Source organism: Bactrocera neohumeralis, chromosome 3 (genome assembly GCF_024586455.1).
Source record: "Bactrocera neohumeralis isolate Rockhampton chromosome 3, APGP_CSIRO_Bneo_wtdbg2-racon-allhic-juicebox.fasta_v2, whole genome shotgun sequence".
Classification (NCBI taxonomy): Eukaryota; Metazoa; Arthropoda; class Insecta; order Diptera; family Tephritidae; genus Bactrocera; species Bactrocera neohumeralis.
The window spans coordinates 2,303,229-2,328,554 of NC_065920.1; the positions used below are offsets into that span (position 1 = coordinate 2,303,229).

General features: G+C 37.2%; 5 protein-coding genes across 9 annotated transcripts in view; 2 read left to right on the top strand and 3 right to left on the bottom strand.

Moving 5' to 3' along the window:
• LOC126753522 (dual specificity calcium/calmodulin-dependent 3',5'-cyclic nucleotide phosphodiesterase 1) overlaps window positions 1-25,326 on the top strand; it is a 182,277-nt gene that overhangs the window by 124,280 nt on the left and 32,671 nt on the right. For 3 of the 5 annotated variants that reach the window (XM_050465035.1, XM_050465033.1, XM_050465034.1), the window contains 4 exons: window positions 16,148-16,429; window positions 17,941-18,625; window positions 19,693-19,806; window positions 23,958-24,584. In XM_050465035.1, the coding sequence (XP_050320992.1) occupies window positions 16,148-16,429; window positions 17,941-18,625; window positions 19,693-19,806; window positions 23,958-24,584 (1,708 nt within the window). Of the gene's footprint in view, window positions 1-16,147; window positions 16,430-17,940; window positions 18,626-19,692; window positions 19,807-21,024; window positions 21,100-23,957; window positions 24,585-25,326 lie in introns of all 5 variants that reach the window. The other 2 variants (XM_050465036.1, XM_050465037.1) reach the window with 2 other exon arrangements.
• On the bottom strand, window positions 3,729-4,545 carry LOC126753527 (agrin-like). Its single transcript, XM_050465043.1, has one exon. It carries the CDS (start codon window positions 4,274-4,276, stop codon window positions 4,058-4,060), a length of 219 nt encoding a protein of 72 aa, XP_050321000.1. The 5' UTR covers window positions 4,277-4,545; the 3' UTR covers window positions 3,729-4,057.
• On the bottom strand, window positions 4,760-5,147 carry LOC126753528 (uncharacterized). The gene has a single exon (XM_050465044.1). The coding sequence runs from the start codon at window positions 5,065-5,067 to the stop codon at window positions 4,888-4,890; it is 180 nt and encodes a 59-aa protein (XP_050321001.1). The 5' UTR covers window positions 5,068-5,147; the 3' UTR covers window positions 4,760-4,887.
• Window positions 12,905-13,366, top strand: LOC126753526 (serine protease inhibitor Kazal-type 2-like). The gene has a single exon (XM_050465042.1). It carries the CDS (start codon window positions 13,033-13,035, stop codon window positions 13,279-13,281), a length of 249 nt encoding a protein of 82 aa, XP_050320999.1. The 5' UTR covers window positions 12,905-13,032; the 3' UTR covers window positions 13,282-13,366.
• On the bottom strand, window positions 14,327-14,981 carry LOC126753525 (serine protease inhibitor dipetalogastin-like). Its single transcript, XM_050465040.1, has one exon. The coding sequence runs from the start codon at window positions 14,887-14,889 to the stop codon at window positions 14,404-14,406; it is 486 nt and encodes a 161-aa protein (XP_050320997.1). The 5' UTR covers window positions 14,890-14,981; the 3' UTR covers window positions 14,327-14,403.

A 25,326-nucleotide genomic window follows, 5' to 3' on the forward strand; every position in this document is an offset into this window, starting at 1 on the left:
CGTAGATTAAGTAAGATATGTACAAGAAGGTGTGCGAGGTCTAGAATGGAGCTTAAGCTCTGTGCGAAAATATCGCATTATCACTTTATCAAAAGTTTGCAACAGTTCTTTGAATACCTGTTGTGTAATGTCTCACAAATAAAAATAAAGCCAGATTTGGCCGAAATCCTTTAAATTCGTTTAAGAAATGAAAGAGTTCACACATTTTTAGTAAATATCTTATGCCAGTGATTTTTCCAGTCTTCGAAACACTTTTCATAAGCACTTTTTGTTATGGCCTTCAGCTCCTTCTTCGATCGACTGAAAACGGGTTCCACGGAGCGACAATTTCAGTTTCTTGAACAAGAAAAAATCGCATGGAGCCAAATGCTGAATTTATGGCCTTAGATCGATCCCAATCGTGGCTCGCTGCGTTGGTGCATTATCATCGTGTAAAATCCATGAATTGTTCTTCCGCAATTCCGCCCGTTTTCGAGGGAAGTTCTCAGACAAACGCCTCAACACCGCCAAATATAACTATTTATTGACCGTCTGTACTACCGGAACAAATTCATTATGCACCAAACCACAAATATCGAAAAAAAACAATGAATATCATCTTGATTTTTGAAAGGCTCAGGTGTGGTTTTTTTCGGTTTCGGCTCGTTCTTTCCCTCCATCCCGATGATTGCTGACTTATTTGCTTGTCAAACACATAAATCCATGTCTCCTCTGCAGTTAATGCTCTCCATGAATGTAGGATCGGAATTCGTACGATCAAGCATGTCCAAAGAGACCTACTTACGGTTTGCTTTTAGCATCTTTCTTACTATTTTTTCATCAGTTGAAGAGGTCGAAAGTCGTCCAGAACGGGGTTATCTTTGCAGGCTTTATATCACTAGAAGGATTGCGTTTATTGATAAAACTAAATCACCGTATGCCTTTTCCTTTTCAACCAATCCGCACACGAATTTTGGTTAGAAATACAAAATTTGAGACAAATCTTTGTTCTTAGCGAAATATATTTTTTTGAAATATAATTTACCCAGAGAATTTAATTACAAATTCCGGTTGCTTTTTTGTCACAATTTATGAAGAATTATCTTAAAACTGTAATAAGTATGTACGAATATATCCCATTTTGGTTTAAAAAAATCTGCACTTAGTTGAAATATTTCCTACAGGGTGTTAATATGCCAAACTAGTACTTGCAGCACGCATTCGCATCGGTGAACGTGCTTTTTATGTGTGAATATAGTACGCAACGCTTGTGTATCCCGATTTTTCGTTAGTTTTCTCTTTCATTCGCTTTTATTACATATTTCACTTGCCTTGAGTTATTTTCATATTACACGCCTTATCGACACGAGCGACCAAAAACAAAGCGAAGGAAAGTTTACTTAAAAGGAACATAACCGAAATTGAAAAAGCCACTATCATATGCATTCGAGTGCTAACAATTTAATTGTGTCTACCAAAGAAATGCTAAAGATATGTCTCGAATGATAGCATATAATAAGGCGCTTAAGCCTACACGCAAGCCGTTTGCACCTCTTTCATGAGGTTCGAAATGCAATAAAGCTTAGCCAGCACGCAACATTGTAAATCCCATTTGAATTGTGTAAGAATAAGGATATTAATTTGGCGTATTTGATGTGATTTCGACAATTTATACCCTTTTGGCGAACAAGACACACGCACCAGACACACATTTAAATAAGCTGCGAGCCGGTAAAATGTAAATTTTAGCAATTTTGCTCACCTGTATTTTGATGTACAACAACAAAAATCACAGTGGGTCGCCATTGGCTGGTTGTACATACTCGTAGATGTAAATGTGTGCGTGCCTGCTGTCTCAAGGTGTAGAAGGCGTTTTCATTTGAATTTTCCAAGCGAAATCTTTATTGAATCTTGATGCCACAGGCTTTCTGTCGTCTGTGCGTATTGTTTGTGTCTTTCGCTTGATGAAGAAATATGAATTACTCAATTATAAATCACAGTAATTGAAACTCGAATGCAAGTATAAATATACTGCAGATTGCCTTCGTAAATTTGCGCAGGCTCTTGCTTCTATGAAGAAAAGTTTATTTATTGAATGTAGCAGAGTGTGGTTGCTGCCTCAGCTTGATAACTTGATGCCTCGACGTCTTATGGACGGCTTTCCAATTTGTGGTTCGTGGCTTGTGAGCCATTGAATGCATAAATAAACAGTATCGACTTGTCCTCGTAACGGCAGCCTACGAAGGATGCTTCGCAGATAATTTAGAGAAATCTGCTGTGAAATGTATTTTGGTAAGCTATGAAATTAGTTTATTATTAAATTAAGACTAGTAATTGAGTTTAAATTGCAATATCAAAGGACTAAAGAAGTGATAAGTTGTTATGAAACACCAATCTCTCAGAAAGTCTGAAATATTCTTGAATAAAATTATGAAATACGTTGAAGTTTGATTAGAAATACGAAAAGACTTTTTCGTCTACCCAATATATACATAGAAGTTTTTCAAGTAACTAAGTTCATAAATTGGTTATCTGGCAACATAATAAAGGGAAAAATTAAATTTTCAGTCCCTTTCAACGTTCTCAAATTTAGTTCAATTGCTGTGATTGCTTGCTCTCCCCGATGCGTCACAGTTCCGAACAAAAATTTGAACTTATGTTTACAGTTACAGATAATGCGACACACTGATAACAAGAAATGACAGTAAAGCGTAGACACAGCACAAAAGAAAACAGATTCATTAACTATAATAACATTTACTTGTACTCAAAATTAAAATATGCATGAGGCATACAAAGAAAACAACAACAAAAGTGTACACTCGCAGAAATTGTGCTGAATACGCCGCCCAGCGCACGTCCGAAAGCGAAGCGAAGCTCAATTAACGGGTAGTTTGTTTACTTATTTTAAGCTTTGATTGACCTCCGTCACTTAACAAAAACAAATGCAAAAAAATCAAAGCGTAACACAATAAATTAATGCAAGGAGAGCACACAAAAGGTATATATGTACATATATATTTATGTGTATATATGTACATATTTACATGCTAAAAAGACGCACCTTAAAAGCCAGCAATATATGTACAAGCGAGACTCACAGCTATAAAAAGTCAAACAAAACTCACACAGCAACAACTCAATTAGAAGGTGAAAAGCAAAAAAAAAGTGTTGCTGCGAATTCTATGCTTATATGAGAGACTGTAGTGTAGAATCTTCTAATATATATATGAATGGGGTAGCAGAGCTTGAAATTGAAATTAAAGACTATTTTTTGACATAAGTCTCGGTTTGATATGCAGAAAAGATCATTTCACGCTCATTTTTAGGGCTTATGGACCATTCACATACAATTTTACGCGCTTTGCTTGACAATTCATATTTTGACAGCAAAGCAAAGAAAGCAATAGTATGCCAGAATCAACGCTCAACTTCAGTGTTTCTAACTAATAAAAATAAAAATGGCGATTGTTCCTTGACAAAACGTAAGAAACGCATACAAAAGCCTACATCAAGCTTTTCTGTCAAAACAAATGACTGACGTAAAGCGCAGCAAAAGTTCTATATGAACCGACCTTAATTCACTTGAAATCTAAAGGACGTTGTTAATATCAGACCCCACGGGAATACACAGGAAGTAAGACTTTCGCATTCAACGCATTTTAACGCAGTTTTCTATCGTTTATGCTTAAAATTATTAATATTTAACAAGTTCCCAGACTTATCACATTGAAGTAAAGCACATTCAGTTGGTTTGGTAATTATTTATTAGCTCATTTATAATTGATAATGTAAACACGAAAAGTGCTCGAAATCTCAAGATAACTAAAACTACATGTGCATATATGTTTGCACCACTTCACTGGTGAACAGTATAACGTTTGTATGTATGTAATACGTTGCGCACACCTTTCTTTCACTTAATTTCCCGTGAAAACACCAATGCTTCCTGTAGACTTCCTGCCACCTCACACCAAACCGCACTCCCACCCAACGCTGCTGTCAGCTGCCAATTCCACCTGTAACCAACTGCCTTTCAATATGCCACACCTCTCGCCAACCCCGAATTAAGTGGCGCCTAGCAGGGACCCGTCTTGGCAATGTTCAACGTGCGGCCCAGCTTTTTGTAGTCTTTTTGCGTGCACTCGAACTCGCAACGATTTTTGTACGTAATGCCGTTGGAGCCGCATATTTGTCCTTTCTGCGTGAGATCGCAAGGACAGAATGAGGCCTGAGTCAGCGTGGCGAATGCAGCCAGGACCAGCAACAGCACGGCGAACAGCGAAAAGGACTTCATTGTGATTATATGTGTATTATTTACTGTCGTGTATTCCAATTAAAACTTTTACTTTTCACCCACTCACTCGCAAATTGAAAGCAAACGATCGGCTTGCGCTTTAAAACGAAACTGAAGTGTAGCGCCGTCAAGCGGTCCAACTAAAAGCGATTGAAAGCAAATGAGGCGGCGAGGAAACCACCGCGATGAGTAAATGAGGTGCTCTCCACCAAAGGCGATTTTTTTGTTTTCTTTTGACGTTTCACGTAAGCGCGCAGCTGTTTGTTTATATGCGCATGATAAGTGTATTAATTACAAATACGGTGACCGAGCACTATACATATGTACATATATGTAAATAGTGGACGTGTGTGGCGTTTTAATTACAGCACTACTAAGTGCCTGTTTAAGTTTATATCAAGCTCACATGAGTTTAAATATTTACTTAGCGACCCATTTGGAAAGTGAGCTCATTGCTTTGAAAGCTCACAATAAAACTAGTAGTTCATTTTTTGCTTAATTTATTCTGATATATATTTCACTACAGAAAATACTTCTCTTTCATGCTTAATTTTGTCACAATTTCTTAATTGAACACATTGTAGACATTGCTTTACATTTCTTATGTTTTATCAAATGTGCATTATTGGCAACTCAGTGCTGCTTCCTACTCGTTCTTCATTCCGCTGCATATCCTCAGCGTGCTTCCTTCTTGCTTCCTGGATTTTGCAGGGCTGACAATTTATGGCAACACATTTTGAAACCAAAGCCAAAATGAGGAGCAAAAGAGCGAAATGAACCGCAAGTCTCATTGTAAGCTTTAACGCTTAAATCTATTCAATGTAGTCACCTGTAGGCTTAGCTAGTCACTGATTTGTAAAAAGACAGTCTCATTAAATACTGTAAGAGCTTAGTTCAGACTTCTAGAAACTAAATTGCTCAATCTGCGCACAATTCTTTATTAAGAAGTTGAATTCAACAAAGGCTTGGAATTACGCGTTGTGGTCTTCGCTGGAGGCACATATTTGGCAATATGTACAAATGTATGTAAAGCGTTTGTCCGGAAAGTAATAGGACTGAGTTTCTTCTGCCGCGACTGTACTTCGGAGCATGCGCGCACCGATTGGATTCACTAGAGGGCTAACGAAGGAGCGGCTGGTCAGTTGTCTCCAAGCACCTGGAAAGTCAGGACTAACATTTTCGCGCGACGTGTTTCTGTGAGTAGTGCAAGCCGAAAATGTTCGTTACAGCAGAAGTACGCGCTTATTTCTCGGTAAATCTGCGACAGATACGTTTGATATGATCAGGCGGGCTTACCCCGATATTGCATTAGCAAGAAACAGTGTGTTTCGGTGACACCAGGCCTTTTTGAAGGGAAGAGGTCGCTGACGAAGTTTGGAAGAATGAGCAAATCCAAAGTGAAAGCAATGCTCATTGTCTTTTTTGACATCAAAGGCATCGTCCATCATGAATTTGTTCCTCCTGAACAAACAGTCAACGCCAAGTTTTACGTGGAAGTCCTCAAGAGACTCAAACGAAAGGTCAGTCGGGTCCGACAAGACATCGCAGCCGATTGGAAGTTGCACCACGACAACGCCCCGGCTCACACCGCCTTTCTTGTGAATAGCTACCTAACCAAGGCCGGCATCTCAACGCTTCCGTAGCCGCCCTACAGCCCAGTTATGGCTCCCGGACCTTTTTCTGTTTTCTTGCCTGAAAGGGGATCCAAGCAGCATGCACCTTGACTCTCAAGGCTATTCCGGAGAATGCCTGGCAGCGCTGCATCGACGCAGAAGGCGCCTCTTTTGAAGGTTTTAAAGGATTGTAACGATTGGTTCAATGAATTTTTTAAATCGACTCAGTCCTATTACTTTCCGGAGAAACTCTGTATATATATACATATATAACCATTTCTTCTCTCAACAATTCAGTTTGTTTTGTGTTTTGTATTTCTATCGAAATAAACATTAATTAATATCTATCTAAGTGAAATTACTCATATTTATTAGCATTACTTCTAAAATATTCTAGCACAATTACTTTCCACAGACATTCCAAATCCTACAGAACTTAACTCTCTGGCGCGTATACATTTGAAGAATGAGCATTCGAAAGGTTGTTTTTATTATTACTTCTGTTTTAATTACACTTCCTCTTTATTCTTTTTTCGTATCGTCAATTCCCACAATTTGCATACTTAATTAGAGACTCTTGAACCCCCACGGCGCATAAATATTCGATACTAAACTAAGTGGCGTCAAGTGGCGTTTGTGTGGCAGTTTCGTATACATAAGTGTTGTTGTTTCTTGTTTACAACTATGTGCCCCTTGTGTTGACACTTTCAGGAGAAAAAGTCATTCATCACAAGGTGTAAATAATAAAAGCACACCAACTTGCCAACAACAATAAGTGTAGTGGGCACTGCAGCGCCGCTGGAGCACAGAAGTTTATTTGAATTTCAAAAAGTTTGCTTAAGCCAATTACAAACACAAACATTATTCAGGTGACTAATGCAACGAAGAGTCAGTGGGGCGCTAAATTCATATATGTACCTTGCAATGTATTTTGTACTTGAACTTTTTAATTATTTTTGGCAACAGTGTAAAGCATTGAAAGCGCTCAAGCTTTTTGGAAAGAATTGTTTTATTTGCACTATTTTGCTCCACGTTCACTATCTCATCAGCCTACTAATGGCTGCAAACTAGCTCTAACTAGAACTTAGTGCTTGCTGAAAAAAGCTCCACTACATTCTGAAACTTTGTATTAAAAGCTTTAAGCTTTAGACCAGTTGTTATGAGCTTTTGGCATAAAGCTTTTAAGATTATTCAAACTTTAATTTTTTTAGATGCAAGTAAGTATGGCAACTGAGTGACTTGTAAATTTGAATATCATGTTTTATGAGATTAATGTTCTGTTAATTACTCACTAAACCTATTGCAGTCGAACAAACAGCTAAATGCCGTAAAATATTGCGAATTTACTAACGGAATATCGAAAATTTTCGCATAAAAATGGTGACATATAATTTAACCTAAGACTTCTTTGGTCTTCATAAACATTTGAACATAGAACTATTTTAGCTTAATGGAACACAAGTAAAGGGTGTCCCAAAAATAAGGGGTAACATGGGTTTCAAAAAATCGATTTTTTTAATTCGCTTATTAAATTGTACAACACCTCTGGAATATTGTCTAACATTTTCCAGTTGATACGAGTAATAGTTTCGGAGATACAGTCTTGAGAACTCGAGGTTAGTTAGGCTAAGTGTGCCGTCTTTAAACGCGTTTTTCTCGTATTTTTGAAGTCGGTTGGCGAGATTTTTCGAGAACTACTCAACCGATCTTAGTGAAATATTACGCAGGTCTTTAAGATACAATTCTTAAGGACTTGGATGAAGAATCTTTTTTTTTTGGAGTACAACTATTTGAAAAGAAAATTGTCACGAAATTTTAATTTTTTTGAAAAATGTTTTCCTTCGTCTTTCTAAGTTAAGGATTTAACTAAACCAAGTATTTTTTCACTTTAGATGATCCCGTAAGAAGTTATGCCGCCAAAGCGTGACATCTTTTTTCCAAGGGGCACCGGAAATGGCGTCGAAATCGCCGAGTTTAAAATAGTTTACCAAAAATTTCAGAAGTTTTTTTGTTAATAGTGTGTGTTTGTAACAATAAAAAATTCTAATAAAATATTTCACTTTTTAAATTAGAAAAAAATTGTTTAAAAAAAAACTGTTTTTTACACGAGGAAGCCCATGTAACCCTTTAAATTTGGAACAACGAGTGCGTATGTTTATGGAAAGCCGTAACGCCAATTTGGCCGATGTGTTATTCCGTAAATAATCTTATCCTATATGTATATCTTATGATTCAATAAAAAAATTACGTTCGAATGACTAAAAACCATGATTTCTATTTCATAACAAAATTGCGTTAATTCAGAGACACCCTTTATTTCCAGATTTAGAAATACAGAAAGATTATCACAGAGCAAGGTATCTCGTTTCAATTACAATCACATGTACATGGTAGGGGGAATACAAATGGATTCCTAGAAACCTTAGCAACAACTAGTTTTGCTACAAGGGCAGTTTTATAAGTACTTCATCGAACTTATAAATGTAGATTGTGTAAAAGTTCACTTTTCTTAAGTTTACAGGTGAGGGAAAAACGATATAATAGAAACCACTCATATTGAAACAAAAATTGAGTTTTGGTTATAAAGTGGTTATAAATTGGTTATAAAATGGTTATAAAATGGTTATAAATTGGTTGTATCTGACAGCGGAAGCTTAGAATTTTATGATACATACGTATATGTAATAGGATGTAGTGACTCGTAAGCAACGAAGAACTCAATTTTACTTTTTTTTGATGATAGGTTGTTTTGCATTTGAAGTGACTTTATGGTATTCAAAGTATATGGTTTTGAAAAATGTTAAAATAAATTATGAAGTTATTTAACTTTGAAAAATCTAACCGATAATGAGTACCATAATTAATTTGCAAATGCTAACCAATTCTTACCACAAAGCAGATATGAAAAGTGTTAGTCACTATCAGATATAAGAACAGACTACGAAGGAATATACGATTTTTTTTTAAATTTCTTCTAGAGATTTAGGCTAGGGATCTTAAGCACCCGCCCTCGTATTCCATTCAAACATGCACTTTGCAATAAGAATACTAAAAGTTGCATTCGAGCTTTCGTTCATTGCCTACGGATCATCAATTTGTTCGACTAAAGTAGCAAACTGTATAAATGCCACACGCCAAACATAAATGTTTTCACAGTCGAAGGAAAGTCCCAAGCAGTTGTAGCATACAACGAATTGTGTCATTTTTACTACCCATAACAAGTAGTCGAGAGTTTTGCGGTTGCAATGCAGTTAATAAACATTTTTGTGGTGCTCTGCCTCGCCTTGACGATGTGCTTCACAGCAGCGAATGGACAGCTCTGTGCGTGTCCTTACAACTACGCGCCTGTCTGCGGTAGCAATGGCCGCACTTATAGCAACGACTGTGACTTAAAATGCAGTCAGAGATCTAGCAGAGGATTAAGGAAAACGCGTGACGGACCGTGCTAGTTGAACACTTTCATTTGAACGCGGCTTTGAATTATAAATGATTATATGTAATGATGTTGTAATTATTAATAAAACACTAACTGTGCTCAGTGCATAAGACAACAGGCAATGATGTGAAAACTATTTTATTTGCTTGATTCAATACAAAAACTTCAAAGCTATTTTCTGGATATAATGGTGTTTTAACGAGTGAGCGCGTATAATTGAATGATTACGACGCACCCGCATTCTAATGCAAATGCAAGAGCTGAATGCCAACAATTACTGCGATAAAAAGTGCGAAGTATCCTTCAACTCCAAAACTAAAAATAATTATAATATATTCAGCGGGTAGTTTCTAAATCGGTTAAATTATTTTCTAAGCAAACATAAAAATAGTAAATGCAAACCAAGTAAGAGAAATTTAATCAATGTTTAAGATGATTCTAATTTCTCAAAAATTCTAATTACTGAAGGTTCTAATTTGCGAGCGTTGACTGCACTTTTAATCACTTCTTAGTAATTTGCTGCTTTTTCTTCGAAATTCGCAAATCATTTACAAATAATCTCGCTTTATTTATGTACTTAAGTTGAGCTTCAGATCATCCAATTGCTTCTTCAAATATACAGCATCTGCCTACAAATACCAGCGCCGGACTAAAACACTTTCATTATTCTAATCAAAGCATAGCTGGTCATCCACAAAATTGTAGATTTTCTAATTAAAATATATAAAAATTTACGAAATTGTAACTTTCCGAATTAAAGCATAAAAATATAGTGAATAAAATGAAAATTTTCAACTTATACGCGTTACTCCTGCTGACGCTGGCGCTCTGCTGCACAGGGTCGAATGGAGCAGCGCACTGCAACTGTCCTCACATCTTCCTCCTTGTCTGCGGCAGCGACGGAAACACATACGCCAACGATTGTAATTTGGAGTGCCAACAAAGGACCAACGCCGGTTTGAGCCTTGCACATCAGGGGCCTTGCTATTAATATTTGGATTTTAATGTTATAATTTCTACTTTGTCTTACATCATTTACATGAATAAATGTCTACAACGCCCTTTGCTTATTCGGTTGTTCGAATTACAGAAAACCCCCGATTAAATCCAATTACAGGCTTACACCAATTCATAGATATTATACTATTTCTATATATTTTATGTATCATTGTGTGAAATCGTGGAGCATTCTGGGTCAGTAAGTCAAGTTCAAAGTGATAAGCATTTTTAAGAGTTTATGCTGAGCAATCACAAGCACATCTTATGTGCGACAAATAAACGAAAACCGATGTTATTATTGAAAATATGAAAAATTAGTAGATTTCAAAGGCTAGAATATAAAATCTACGCACTGAACAGAGTATATTAAGTTTGACACAAAGTTATTAACACGCTGAAGGAAACGTCGGAGATCATATACATTGGTAGTAGTAGACATTTAGCGGGTTGATTTATAGGGAGCCAAAAAACGGTAAAATCGAGTATGCGGAAAAATATGAAGAATTATTCGGAGCAACTTTGCCTAAGAGTCTATGGTTCTAGAAAGAGAAGTTTTGAGCCAGTATTTTCAAGTTGAAGGTTTTTAGAGAACATAAAAATTTGTTCGTCAGTTTTTGAGATATCCGACTGAATAACTCGCAGGTGCATTTTGATATTCCTTTGTCGGAAGAGACCTCATATCGACGATGAGCGTAAGATTTTAATATGATTTATAATTAATTCCGTACATGAACGCTTCGTAGGGACCCAACTGCGCGAATGAGCCGTACTGCGCTTTATTCCTTGACATTCACTGCCCTCCCGTGCCCCAATGGTGCGTATGTTACAACGCATAGTATGTTGCAGGCTATATGAGCTAGTCGCCGCTAACCACGCAACTTTTCCACATTTTTGAATTAGAGATATTTTTCGAATGGAATGTTCGAATCGATCCATCAGAAAGTTAGCCATGTCCCTCTGTCTGTATGTACTTCCGACTGTCCCTCCCCCTTTTGTTGAGATATCGATTTGAAAACTCACACACGTCCTTTCCACCACAAGAAGGTGCCCTTTAATCGAAACGGCCTGTATCGAACCACTATAGCAATTAGCCGTCATACAAACTGATCGATCAAACTCAAAGTACTGGATCTTCATAAAATACATTTTTTTATTAACCCTTTAACCCTTTGGGCTTACGGAATCGAATTTTTTATTGTCTTATTAAATTCTACAACACTTGAGGGCTTGTGCGCTCGAGGCTAGCTAGACTAAAACGGGCTTAAAGTTTTTCTCAAAACTGTGTTTTTGAAATCGTTTGTCAAGATTTCTCGAGAGCCAATCAACGGGTCTTCATGAAATTTTACATAAGTCTTTGAGATACAATTCTTAAAGACTAGAACGAAGGATTTCTTTTTCGATTACAACTATTTGAAAAAACATATCGCGAAATTCTCATTTTTCTGTAAAAATGTCTGCCAAAACTTTCATTTTCATTTTTTTTTCGTCCAGGTTTTTTTTCTTCGTCCAAGGCTTTAACGAAAACACGTATTTTTCCCTTTACATGATTCTGTAAGGAGTTATCCTGCCAGTGCGGGCGCATCTTTTTTCCGAGGGGTCACCGGAAATGGCGCCGCAATGGCCGAGTTTAAATATTTTTCTAAAAATTTTAGAATTTCTTTGTTAATAGTATATGTATAACAATAAAAAAATCCAAATCTAATAAAATATTTCATTTTTTATATTAAAATAAATGTTGAAAAATGGCTATTTTTTGCCCGAAGAAATCCATGAAACCGCTTAAGTAACCTTAAATCAACTTGAAGGTTGTTTATATCAAACAACATGGCTAAAAAGAATTAGGGGTTCCAGATTTAACTACATATACTACTACTATTACTAATATCTCTATAAGAAATGCACCTGTAAATGCTCTAATAGCTTCGGTGCAATCGAAAATAACATTTTTTTTCGTTTTCTATTAGAAAACCTTTTGAATGCAGCAATTTTAGAGAAATAAATCTTAATAAACTTTATAATAATATTATATACTATGACGTAAGTTATTAACAAAATGAACAATCTCACATTTTATCTTGGAACATACATATTTATTCTTAAAACAATAAAATAGTTAAAAATAATTTTTCGCGCTGATATTTTTGAGTTTGACTAATTTCCGGAAATTTCCTTGAATTTCGTGTGCATTTAGGGTACACACTAAATTTGTTCAGTTGTTATTAATATAATAATTCAGACATAAACATTTGTTTTTGCTTTTGTATTTGCACAAGTTGTAACTAACTACTTTAACTTTAATTCTTAAAAGCGTGTTGGCGAAGAGCGAAACTCTTTTATAAACGTATATACTATAAATAGTGTGTATGTATCACAGAAAAAATCACATTCAAACACAAAACAAACTAATTTCGAAGCTACAATTAGTTTCTAATGATCAGGCTTTCGGCTTAGCTAAGCTTACCAAATCACCAAATCGTTTCGGTGGCCGTCACTCGACCCCCAAACCTTATTTATTCAGCTGATAAGAGCACAGCACAGCTGTTTTGCTTTTTTATCTATAAAACTCTTTTCCACAAAAGCCACGCAATTCAGTTGTCTGCCGAAAGCACTTGCGTGTAGTAACCCACGGAAGTAACCGCTAGTTTCAACCAAGCCACTAACTCCGTATAATTCGGAAAAACAACAAAAACATATTAAATATTCAAACAATGAAATTCATGTGCTACATTGCGTCCTTCCTGCTGGGCATCGTACTGTGTGCCGCACTGAGCGAAGCTGCAGCAGTCGACGCTGCTAACGAGGAACCCGTCTGCATATGTCCACGCGACTTCGAGCCAGTCTGCGCCGTTAATCTGGTGACCTATCCGAATCGTTGCATGTACGATTGCAAGCGTCAGGACGAGGAGCGTAGAGGACGTAGTCTGGAATTGCTGCGCTCCGGACCATGCGACGAGTGACATTTGTAATGTGAACTTTTTTGTTTGTGCTAAGCTGAAGTGACCTCCATTTTTTCGAATAATAAAATAAATGTGATTAACTAAAGACTATGTTTTTATGAAAGTTACTCATTGTTGAGCTGATATATATGCATGTATGTATGTGTGTGGGTATTAAGCTAATATATATATACGTAATAATATGTTATCAGTTTTCGATTATAAGTGTTATCTTTAAACATATCAGCCATCGCAGCGATAACTCTTTGATATACCAACTAAATAAATTGATGAAAAAGGCAAGAATAACAAAATTTCCTCCGAAGTCATACACACATATTGTACTTGTATGTATGCTGTAGTGGGGCCACTGGGTTAGGCAATAAATTACATGGGTTATCAAGAAAATGAATTACAAAATGATCATTGACCGATAATGTATTATATGGTTGCCTAGAACATATTTAAGTTTACATATCAGAAGAGCTGCACCATTCACGACGTAGGCCTCTAAATTTAAGTATCACGGCTGATTTTTGTCGTTAAAAAGTTTAGCAAACCCAGCTGTTTTGGATCAATGACAGATACTCTAAATTTTAGAGTCTAAAATGATTTTCTCTACCAATTTTGAAAGTGAGCCTATAAGTATGCTACAACGACTTAAAGTGAGTATTTTCGCTCTCTTCTATTCTCTGCTCTCTCTATTCTCAATTATACTTATTGTTTTGATAAGCCTCATAATAATTTACTACCCAAAGGAAAAACCATGACGATATCAAAAATAATTTAGAATGATTTATCAAATCAAAAAGTTTGATTTTCCGACCCCGTGGTCTTACTAATATTTATATAAGTCAGCGAATCGTAAGCAAAAGCTTCAAACTTCCATTACCAACAAACTAGAAGCTTTTTAGTATTTACGTATGAAATATTTCCTTATAAACTTGCTGGCTCTATTATTCTTCGCTCAACATAAAAATTTTGACCATCGTTCTACATCCTCCCTCCTTAGTTCTCTTTATACCACAAACCTGCTTTAACAAAAAAATTCCAAAAACTGCAACACTAAAATTTGCTTTCTTTATAGAAATTTATTTAGTAAACATTTTAAAATATTTTCGACATGCAGCAACGAAATCTAACTCAATTGCAAGCTCCCTGGCGCAGGATGGACAATACTTTTCCCAATCGAGCCAATATTGAGCGCTTGCACTCGAAGAGACATGCGTTGTTGTAGGTGCGATTGTCTGAGCCGCAAACCGGTTTCAAGCTGCGATCGCAGATGCATGAATCCAAGTCATTATCTTCCTCAGCAACGGCCGCCACAAGCGGCTCCGCAACCGCCGAATGCTTTCTACCCAGTGACTCGCCAGCGCAAGCTCCCGAACGCACCAGCTCCAAACTGCGGCCCTTGGCCTTCAACTTGTTGCGTGCACATTCATACAAACAACGGTTGCTGTAGGTTAACGAATCGGAGGCGCAGACTGGCGAATAGTCGCGGCCGCAAATGCAATCCACATCGATGGCGTTGATAGCTGCCGCTTCGGCGCCGATGCTAGCGTATACCAGGTAAAGGCTACAGCACAACAACAGCAGCAGGCTAAGAGAAAACTTCATTGAAATCTTCATTTTGCACAGCTTTGTTAGAAATTAGAAAAATAGAATTCTTTCGTTCGAAAAATACGTGTAAATTCGCGAATTTGCTGGAATAAACTGAAATGCCCGTCAATGATATTAAATGTTGACAAGAATGGTTTGCCTGCTGACGGGCTACCGTTTTATCAATTTCGCCGCTGATAACTTAATGGGTGCGTATAATGTTTAGAATGGCCAACGCGAGGTTATTTTATATTGAAAGTAATTACGAATTTACTATCCGTCAAATAAGTGATGAAAGGACACGAGTAGTAACTGAGGATTAAAGTAGTAAAAACGTTCGTGAGCGTTCCACTAATTAACGAAAATAAAAGCTGACTTTTTCGACTTCACAATTTTTTAATCATGTGCTATATATATATATGAGTCACCCTTTATTTATACCCGAAGCACTAACTTGTCAAAGAAATAGTAATCTTTGGCAACTAATCAGCACTTGAAGTGTCTTAAGTAGCCGATGTTCGCAAATCAAAATTAAATATCCGCCACTGCTATATACACCTTTGTATATATGAATGAGTATACATTTGTTTAATAACTTATTTATATTATATATAATATACATGGGTATAAATATTTTTAAATATTTATTTAATTTTCGTACCAATTTTTATAGTCTTGCAACATGTTGCTACAAAGTAGAATAGTTTTTTTACTTCATCTTACGTTAAGTTAACGGCACGCTGTCTAATCACTTAGTAACTTATCTCAAATCCCTACTGATTACTGATTTCATAGTTTCTAATTACTTTTGTGATGAGGGTCATGTAATTAATAATCAATTCTTCAAAAGGTACGCCACTCTTTGCTAAGTCACAGTTATGCGAAATTAGCGCCCAAGCAACGTTGGGTCTTACATGATTTTAATCTTCCACGTTTGAGTAATATGAAGAGCTGAAATTTGGGTTCCTACCGCACAATGCTTGTAAATTTTAACAATGAATTTCAGCAAATCCCGGTAGGAAATTAATTAGAGAACTTTTAAAGAAAATTTTAAAATTTTACTTTTGACCAAATTATTGTCTACTAGCCTACTACTACTGATAAAATTCTCTAAAAATCTAAAATTTAATTTCAACTTTCAGTTTTAGGTACACAAAAATATTTAATTGTAAAAGCTTAAAGCTGTTAAGTTATATGCGATTATATAATATTATACATATTTTTTCACAGTCACAGCATTATGAACTAATATTAATTAATTTTATAATTTTCTTGGTCTATTTGGCAGTGGCCAGCACACCGGAGAGTTTGCCCAAGCGTGAACGAGACGATCTACCCACCGTCGGCAATACACCGTCGATTGGCTCAACAAGTGGCAGTGTGGCAGGTGGTGACAGACGCTCAAAGGCGGACAGTCCCACTGGCAGCAGTTCAGCAGGCTTAATAAGCGGCGGCCTAGGAGCGGGGGGCTTATACACAAGTGAGGAAATAAACAGCACTACAACAAGCACAACAGCGTGTGGCGCAAGCAGCACCGTTGAGAGTGTGACTATCAATGGTCAAATTGGAAGTGAGTGTACTGATTTTTGAAGCTAAAAAATATCGATATATTTGAAATAATTTGCAAGCTTTTTCAAACCCATCCCTAAGCCCACCTTGCTAGACTCACAGGTCACATTATATGAATGAAAGAATTTGCCATAAAAAATTGTCTAGCACTTTTTGTTGCTCTGCTTTTCCCTCCCATAACAAATCGAGCAAAATCCTTCTGTTCATAAGCTGACATGCTGCGGTGAATACACCGCGCCGCCGGCTAGCAAACTTCTTTTATAACACACAATTCCGAAGGCATGATTCCACAACACCAAAGCGTCAAGAGGCATAAAATAAACATAAATCTTCTTTGGGCCAGCAAATACTACACAAGTGAAAGTCGCAAAGAAATAAAGAATACAAGCCGTAATGTAAACAGGGCCGCCCACTTTAGGCGTTCTTGTAATTTGGCGGCCCCTAAGTGATTTTGTGCATTGGCGTGTGCATGCACGCACACATGCACAAGCAAACAAATAAGCGCTCTAAGAGGAGTTCACAACAAAAGCATAAAGGCAAAGTGCAAAGGGAAATGTTTGATTTGTGCACGGCTCCCGAAGGGGAATCGGGCAATCGTTAGCATTACATGATTGTGGGCGGGTCTCATACCAGCACGTTGATTGAGCTGGGTTATTCAATTTGTATCACAGAATATTTACTGAAGTGAAGAAAAATAGATATGTAAATCGAACGAAATGAAAATCTGTCATTTGAAAAATTCTGGTTGCTTCTGGAGCTAAAGAGATCACGGAGATCACAATCGGAGACTATTGAGGCATGCGTACTTTTTGATGCTGCAATCTTAAAAGTATGCGTCAAGAGATCTTTATGTATCAGCTGCCTAGAAAAACTTTGTTGAAGCGACTATTTCTGATTGATCGGTTGAACAAATGTGTCTTAACAGTATCCTAAAGCCGGAAAGCGAGGAGAAACTGTCGAGATGTTTCTCTGTTGCCTTCTTCCAGATAACTTTCGGCAGTTTTCTTACACTATAACCTTTAACGATTTGCGTTCTTGTCTACACCCGCGCTCATGGAAGAACATGCAAAGCCAGTACTCGGCTTTTTATAAAATGCGCCGAACGAAACGAAAAAACCCTTAATGCCGATCGAAACTGTCATATCATCAAAGCAACAATAAACATTCGTATTTATGCTTATTCTCTGCTTCGTTATGTTCATGTGAAGCCAGGCCTGAGGTGTTTAGGGCAGGCTTTCTGCCTGCTCCAGCAAGCCGTGCAGTCTAATGCGAGCTGCTAAGTTTAAACGAACAACAACGGTTGGTTACTGAATTTTTTGCAAATATTTGCAGTTAAACCAATTCATGAACAAACGCTTTAAAGATTTCTTGAGCAGCATGTTCTTACACTTGCAAACCAAAGCTAAAATACTTATAATTCTAATAGTTGTGTGCGATATTATACTCAAAATATATATATTTATGTCACTTTCAAATATTATTCAATATGTAAATATTGTTTTTGCTTGACAGGGCACGGCTCTCTCACCATTGTGCGCCGTTCTAATAGCCGCAAGAGCTTCATACAGCTAGACGCACAGCAACCAGGCATTCTTACATCTCCATCTCCAGCTGCAACAACACCTATAGGTGGTCCAACGCAGCAGCAACTGCATACACAACAACAACCGTTTGCCGGCATAGCTCCCGACTTAGCTGCGCAACTGCTGAACAGCAGCGACAGGAAGAGCCAGCAAACGCCAAGCAATTTTCCACCGGCAACAAGCACAGACAATCGCGCCGCAAACGATACTAGAAGATCTAGTAACAGCGAGCGACACATTGAAGTGGAACCGAACTTTACTGCGAATACCACACCGAAGAACGTTCCAGCCATTGGGAACTCAGCACAACACCAGCGTAATAATTTTACGGCAACGCAAGTGGGTGCTACCGACAACGCCGCTGCAGACAGCAGCAACAGCAATAACGCCGCCTCGGCCACTAACAGCACAAGCAATACCTTTAACAGCGCCGCCAACAGCAGCCTAGCCACCGCCAACAAAATGCAAGCACCAGCACCGGGTTCACCGAACGCCGAAACTAATAGTGCGGGCGTACGCGAAGGTGGCGAAGATAAATGCGCGAGCCTAGACTTGGCAACGGAAAACTTACCAGCTGTCGATACACCGGACGCTTGCGATAAAGCGGCAGTGAGGTGAGTGGCATGACGTTTAAATGTTAATATGAGTAAGGTTAGGTCCCAGGAAACTCATTTTTCAACAACGAAATTGTCCTAAACTCAATTTCCAACATTCCTGTTGATATAGAGCTTACTATACATACAGGGTTTGTCCAGAAAGTAATAGGACTGTTTTCCGCCGCGACTGTACTTCGGAGCGTGCGCGCACTGACTGGATTCGGTAAAAGGCTCCGAGCACCTGGGGAGTCAGGACAAACATTTTCGCGCGACGTTTTTTTGTGATAGAACAGAGATACGTGATTAAGTTCTGTGTGAAACTCGATAAATCATACGTTTGGTATGATCAATCAGGCTTACCCAGATGTTGCTTTAGCAAAAAGTGGTGTGTTTCTCTACAACCAGGTCTTTTGGAGGGCCGGGAAGAGGTCACTGACGAAGGCCGACGTCTCCTCGCCCAAAAGAGAGAAGAATGAACAAATGCAAAGTGAAAACGATGCTCATTTTTGACATCAAAGGCATAGTCCACCATGAATTCGCTCCTCCTGGACAAACCGTCAACGCCAAGTTTTACGTCCTCAAAGACTCAAACGTAGGGTCAATCGGGTTCGACAAGACATCGCAGCTGATTAAAAGTTGCACCACGACCACGCCCCGGCTCACACCGCCTTTCTTGTGAACAGCTACCTAACCAAGGTCGGCATCCCAACGCTTCCGCAGCCACCCTACAGCCCAAATTTAGTCCCCGGACTGTTTTTTTGTTTCCTTGCCTAAAAAGGCCGATGAAAGGCAAGCATTTTGAGACGACAGAGGAAATCCAAGCAGCATGCACCTCGGCTCTCAAGGCTTTTCCGGAGAATGCCTTCCGTGACGCCTTCAATGCTTGGAAGTTGCGCTGACAGGTCTGCATCGACGCAGAAGAAACCTATTTTGAAAGTTTTTAAAGAATTGTGACGTTTGGTTCAATAATTTTTTTTAATCGACTCAGTCCTATTACTTTCCGGAAAAACTCTGTACATATATATTTAGCGTTTCCTTGTAGTAGATTTAGATACTTAAAGAGTCTAAATTAAATATTTTTCCAGATTGCGCTGCTTATTGCATTTGTTAAATACTGGCGATATTTCGAACGACGTCTTGCAACGCAACCTCCACTATGCGGCACGCGTTCTCGAAGCCGTCTTCCTCGACGAGTCCAAGTAAGTATTTTGTTACAAGTTGGTCTTTGCTAAGCAGTTGACTAAAGGCTGGTCAGTTCGCCTAGCGTAACTGCCATAACCCACAATTCAATAGCGTTTCATACATAAACGAGAAGACAGTGAATTCTTAGAAATATAGATCTAAAGTTTTTAGCCAACATTTGCGAACAATCGATATATTTGAAATAGGTCATACAAATCAATGAAAAAGTATTATAGTGTCTAAAAATGTCATTAAAAAAACAGTAAGGTACATTGTTTTCGAAAATTGTGGTAATCGCTGATAATGTTTTTTTTTGTCGACGCAGTTATGTGTTTAGTTATACAGCTTTGTCTACAATTATTTACACCAAAAGCCGTGCATCTCGTTATCATTATATTGAGAAGTATATACACATATTTCAATAAAAAAGATCCCAAGTAGTTAAATTAACGCTAGAATAATTATTATTTCGAATACCAGAATCAAAATTAAGCTTTCTAAAATTGGTTTTCGGAACTAAAAATCTCCGCTTCTACCATTTATATTTAAGCAGTTGAATATTGGCTGTAAGATTTCTGATTTCTTATTAAAAGGAAATTATTTGCTGCGAAGTTCACAACAGCTGATTGGCCACCGGCTTCCATGCTTTTAGTAGCGAAAGTAAGCGCTTAGAGTCTTGCAAAGAGCGAGTTTGAACACATGCTTAATATTATATCAGTAGGCAGAGTAGGTGAAGACGATTATATAACAAACTTTAAAGAAAATATCTATATCAATAGTTGAAATATAAACATTTTTATCAATGTATATGTACTTCACCTTTTGGAGCCTCGAACTTTCACTTCATCGTATTTCATACTTCACTTGTGTTTGTTGTTCATCAGCTCATTATATTTATGTATAAGTGTTAATCGTATTTGAGAAATCATGTAGTAATTGTCTTTTATTTAAATAAAGCAAAAATGAGCAGGTGTATTTGCAATTCTGCGATAAAACGTTATACGGAGTTATAGAAAATAAGAGCTTTCAATCAGTGGTTGAACTTTTGTCATTTAAGTGTGAAATTGTCCTTTCATTGGTACTTTACTAGGTGTCACATACATATATAGTCATATAACTGAATGTACTGTTATCTTTCATAATGTGTTTTTTTTTTTGTACTCAATTTACTACACAAACAAATTTTGTAATTTCGAAAATTTTCACCTAAATTTCTCTCCATCTCCATCGAGAAGAAGATCAACTACTTCAAATGAATGTTCCATAAGGGGATCTTCTTCCAAACTTAACGCTCAAACTTCTAACGCAGAGTAAGTGTCTGTTTACTTTATACATTCTCACGCATACAGGCCAAATAGCGTTGCCTAGTTCCATCCCGAATTTTTGTATTTTATAAAAATATATATTTGAATGTTTATTTATTGATTTACTATATAATTGGCACTTCTATTCACCACTATGTAATATGAAAGCCTTTAAGTGTTCTGCGTTGGCTCATAACCTCAAAAGGATATGTGTAACTATCTTAGTGGCATATAGTTAAAGGACCAGTTAAGTGTATATAGATACATAACATAGATGTCTACTCTCATTAGCTTGTATCACACTTTTGTGTTCTCTCATCAAGCGTGCATTCTCGAGTCATTTTGGAACATTATTTCCGCTCATTCATCCATCATTTTGTAAGCAGTGATTTTCATTCGTGATTACAAACAATTTTTACGAGAAAAAATTTAATTGAGTTTTGTTGGAAAATAAGCAGGTGATTTGCAAGCTTTTACTACATTTTCGTCTTGACAAAGTTTCGAATAAAAGTTTAGTAAAATATTTTAATTAACTTGTGCTTAATTTTTATGTGAAAATATGCGAAAATTTCCAACAAATATTTACTTAAATTTTTTCTCATTTTTCATTCATTTTTTTAACTCATAGCGAATGTCTGCATCATGTAGCAATCTAACAAAATTAGCCTACAATTAAGCATCCATTAGTGCAAGCAGTCTAATTCTAATATATTTAGCGCTCGGAGCCCCTATCAATTATATAAATAGACATTTATTTCGATTATCCGTTTCTATTCTCTCCGCCAATTATTTCAATTTCTTTTTTTATATGTATGTGACTGTATGTGTGTTAAGAAGAAAGTGTGTAGAGTTCTGTCAAAACTGCACGAAATTCTAATAAATCTCAACCATGGATTGGCACTGACCACAGGCAGTTTTGACAAAGTTCTGGCTGTCAAAGAAAGTTGACAAAAAATTCGATTTTAGAAATTGAATTATATTTCATGCGACAATCATTGTCCACTTAAAGGCACTCAAATTTATTAAATGTGATTTCGCTATCCGAACTCTTTTTTGCCAATATGCTATAGTGAAAACTTTTTCGTGTTTCATAGAATAGACGCAAATGGGCTAGTTACATACATACTTGCCCATCAATTTAGCTAGTTACTTGCGCTGTTGTAAGTAGTACTGGCACCTTCTCTGTATGTGCACGTTCTTCGAGCAAAAATATAAAGTTTCAACATAGCAATAGCTTATCTTTAACTAAATTTATATATGTGTTAGTGAGTAATGCAAAAGAAAAATTCAACAAAAGCAATTTATCGGTGGAAAATTTTCATTAGTTTATATTATACCTTACTGAACTTCTCTGTGGATACCTGTACACCTACGGACAGGCCACAAGTTGCCGCATGCCCCAGTTTCCGCCTTGTCTATGCATCCTTCCTAATCAATATAAGCCGCTCCGGACTTCTCTCTAAGCAGCAGACATGCTTTATGTCGCGCTACTTACATATTTACACCCCACTCTCTCTCTGAAATGGCATTCACTTTCCTTGTGCCCTGCTCTCTCAACCTTTCTGAACTTTAGGACCAACTTATTTCCATATCCGCATCCACATCCACATCCACGTAATGTCTCGTCGCCGTGAACATACTCGCACATCAGCATACCATTCATAAACACTTACATGCTCGTTTGTACATATGTACATATGCATCGCTCATCTATAAATACTAAGTATTGTGTTAGTTCAACATCAGCTTTACGTGCCTCATTGTTCCCATTATTGTTTGTTGAATAAACGGGTAGGAATTGTTATGCAAACAAACTGGGGACGAAAGGTAGGCAGCCTGTGGAACAAAGAGCAAATATTTGGACGAGTATGTAAATGTAAATATGTAAGGCTCAGCAATTATAAAAAAAGAGTACAAATAGGGCTAGAAATTTAAGCTTTTACAAATCTTAACTGCGACAGCCTTCGCTCTAGTTTGGTACGTTAACTAGAAAATATAACTAAAATATATACACAAACCCTATATAACGACGGATAGGATTCCAGTCAGCAGATGTTTTTTGTAGTTAAATTAAAAAAACGCGAATTCATAAATTTACTTTTTTGGATATAAGAGGCTTACTTAAATTATTTTGATTGCTTCGTAAGAGATCTGTAAAACACATATCAAATTAAACAAAATTTTATGTAAAGAAAAAAGGGATTATTTAAATAATTATATTTTATATGTCCCCTGAAAATATTTACAATAAAGTGTCTAGGGTAAAGAGGTCTTAAATACAGTATTAACATTCTCTATTTCGATACAAGAAATATCTTTCATTGAAACAAGAACAATTGGCTCAAATAATAAATTAAACTTTAATTCGACGAAATCAAGAAAAAAATATTATTTTAACATCTATAAAAATCTTTTTTTTTTTTGCTAGAAAATTTTATTATAATGCAACTGTAAATTCTATATAGTAGCTATATAGTAATGGCGATATGATCTCGTCTAACTTGAAAGGAGAAAAAACCCAAACGTTTCTCTAACACCCTCTCTACTAACAACCCAAGCGATTTGTTAAAATATTTTATTATTCTTTATTTTATATTAAAAGCATTAATTGAATTTCTTTTCTCTCTTTCTGCGCTCTCTTTGAAAAAAAAACACAAAAATTATTGAAAATGAAAAAAATCTCTGGGAAAATTTACACAAAATTCCGCTCTTTCTACTATCAAAAAACGAACAACTGCTGTCCGCCTCCCTTGCTCTCTGTGTGTGTTGCTGTTGCTATTACTCACTGCACACTGCTGAAAATGAAAATGTCGTCCGTTTAAATACATAACTGCAACTGTAAACGTAACGAACCACGTTGACAGTCAGGAGACGCGTGAGGCCGGCGATGCGCATAAATGCTGCAGCGGCAGTTGTTGTAGCCGGCGCGGCCACCAACAGCATGGCTGTGCTGGTGAGGATGGTGGTGGTGGTGGTGGTCACAGCAATCAGGATAACAACAATTTGTGCAATAGTTGTTGTTCGCGCTCTGATGACCAACAACAACAACAAAGCAATGCATTTGACAATCAAACCAGCATCGACAGCCGCACCAAAGGTGTGACGTTAGCGCCGCAAACGCACAGCGGACCCACCGGACCGCCGGATACGATTTTGGAAGCCGATGCCGAGGCAGAAGCAGCTGCCGAAACGGAAGCGGAAACGGAAACAGCGACGACGACAACAGCTGTCGCACCGAACGCCAGTGAACCGGCAGAAACAGCTGCGCACGACAGCTCCAAACCTGCGGACGTGGCGGCAGACACGTCGACCACCAGCACAGCTAAGGTTAGCTTTGCGGAGAGTAAAAGCGATAAACAGTGTAGTGACGGCGGTGGTAGTCAGAGTGTCGGCAGCAGTAGTAGCAGTAGTAGTAATAAAGCAACCATGCAGAGGCAAAGGCGCCTGCGCACACCGGTCTGGGCGAGGTCCATGTCGTCGACGAATAAAACGTACATAAGATCAAATAACTTTATGAACTTTTGCAAATTTGTTGTTGACACTAATTTATATGGCTTTCGTTGTTTAACTAATTTGTATTTACTGAATTCTTTTACATAGCAGATTTCGTAGATTTTCTTTAACGAATAACCAAGAAACCCGTTCTGTTCGTTTAGTTGTTCAATTTGATTCAGACACACTACCAAATTAACCGTTAAGCAATATACTCGTATTTAAATCGATACAACAACAAACACCATAAAACATATTCTGTAAAATACTGCATTGATCTCTTTGTCGCAAACCGCTGCGTCTCTGTCTAACTCCTTTGTGTACGTCCTATTTATGAACTCTATCTTCTCCTATCCATCTGTAAAACTGTCTTACACCTTTCATTCTATGCGACTTTGTGCAAAGCTTCTCTAACATATAACACTTTTCCTAGAGAGTTATTGTTACTTGCACACTTTTTTAGGTATTTAAGACTTTCCTCAGAACCTAAAGCATGTTTTCTTGCATTCAGTATTCATTTTAGCCTAATTTTCGATTTTATAAAAGTTCTTTGTACAATTTTTATTGCATGTTCTACAACTAAGAATGTGTGTGTATTTTATATTAAATGTGTTGTCTTTAACAAATTGTGCATATCCACCTCTTGGATATACATACATATATAACTCATTCTACAAGCTAGAAACTAACCAATTCTCTTAATATTATATATGTATAAGCTCCCAGCCAGAATTAAAAAGA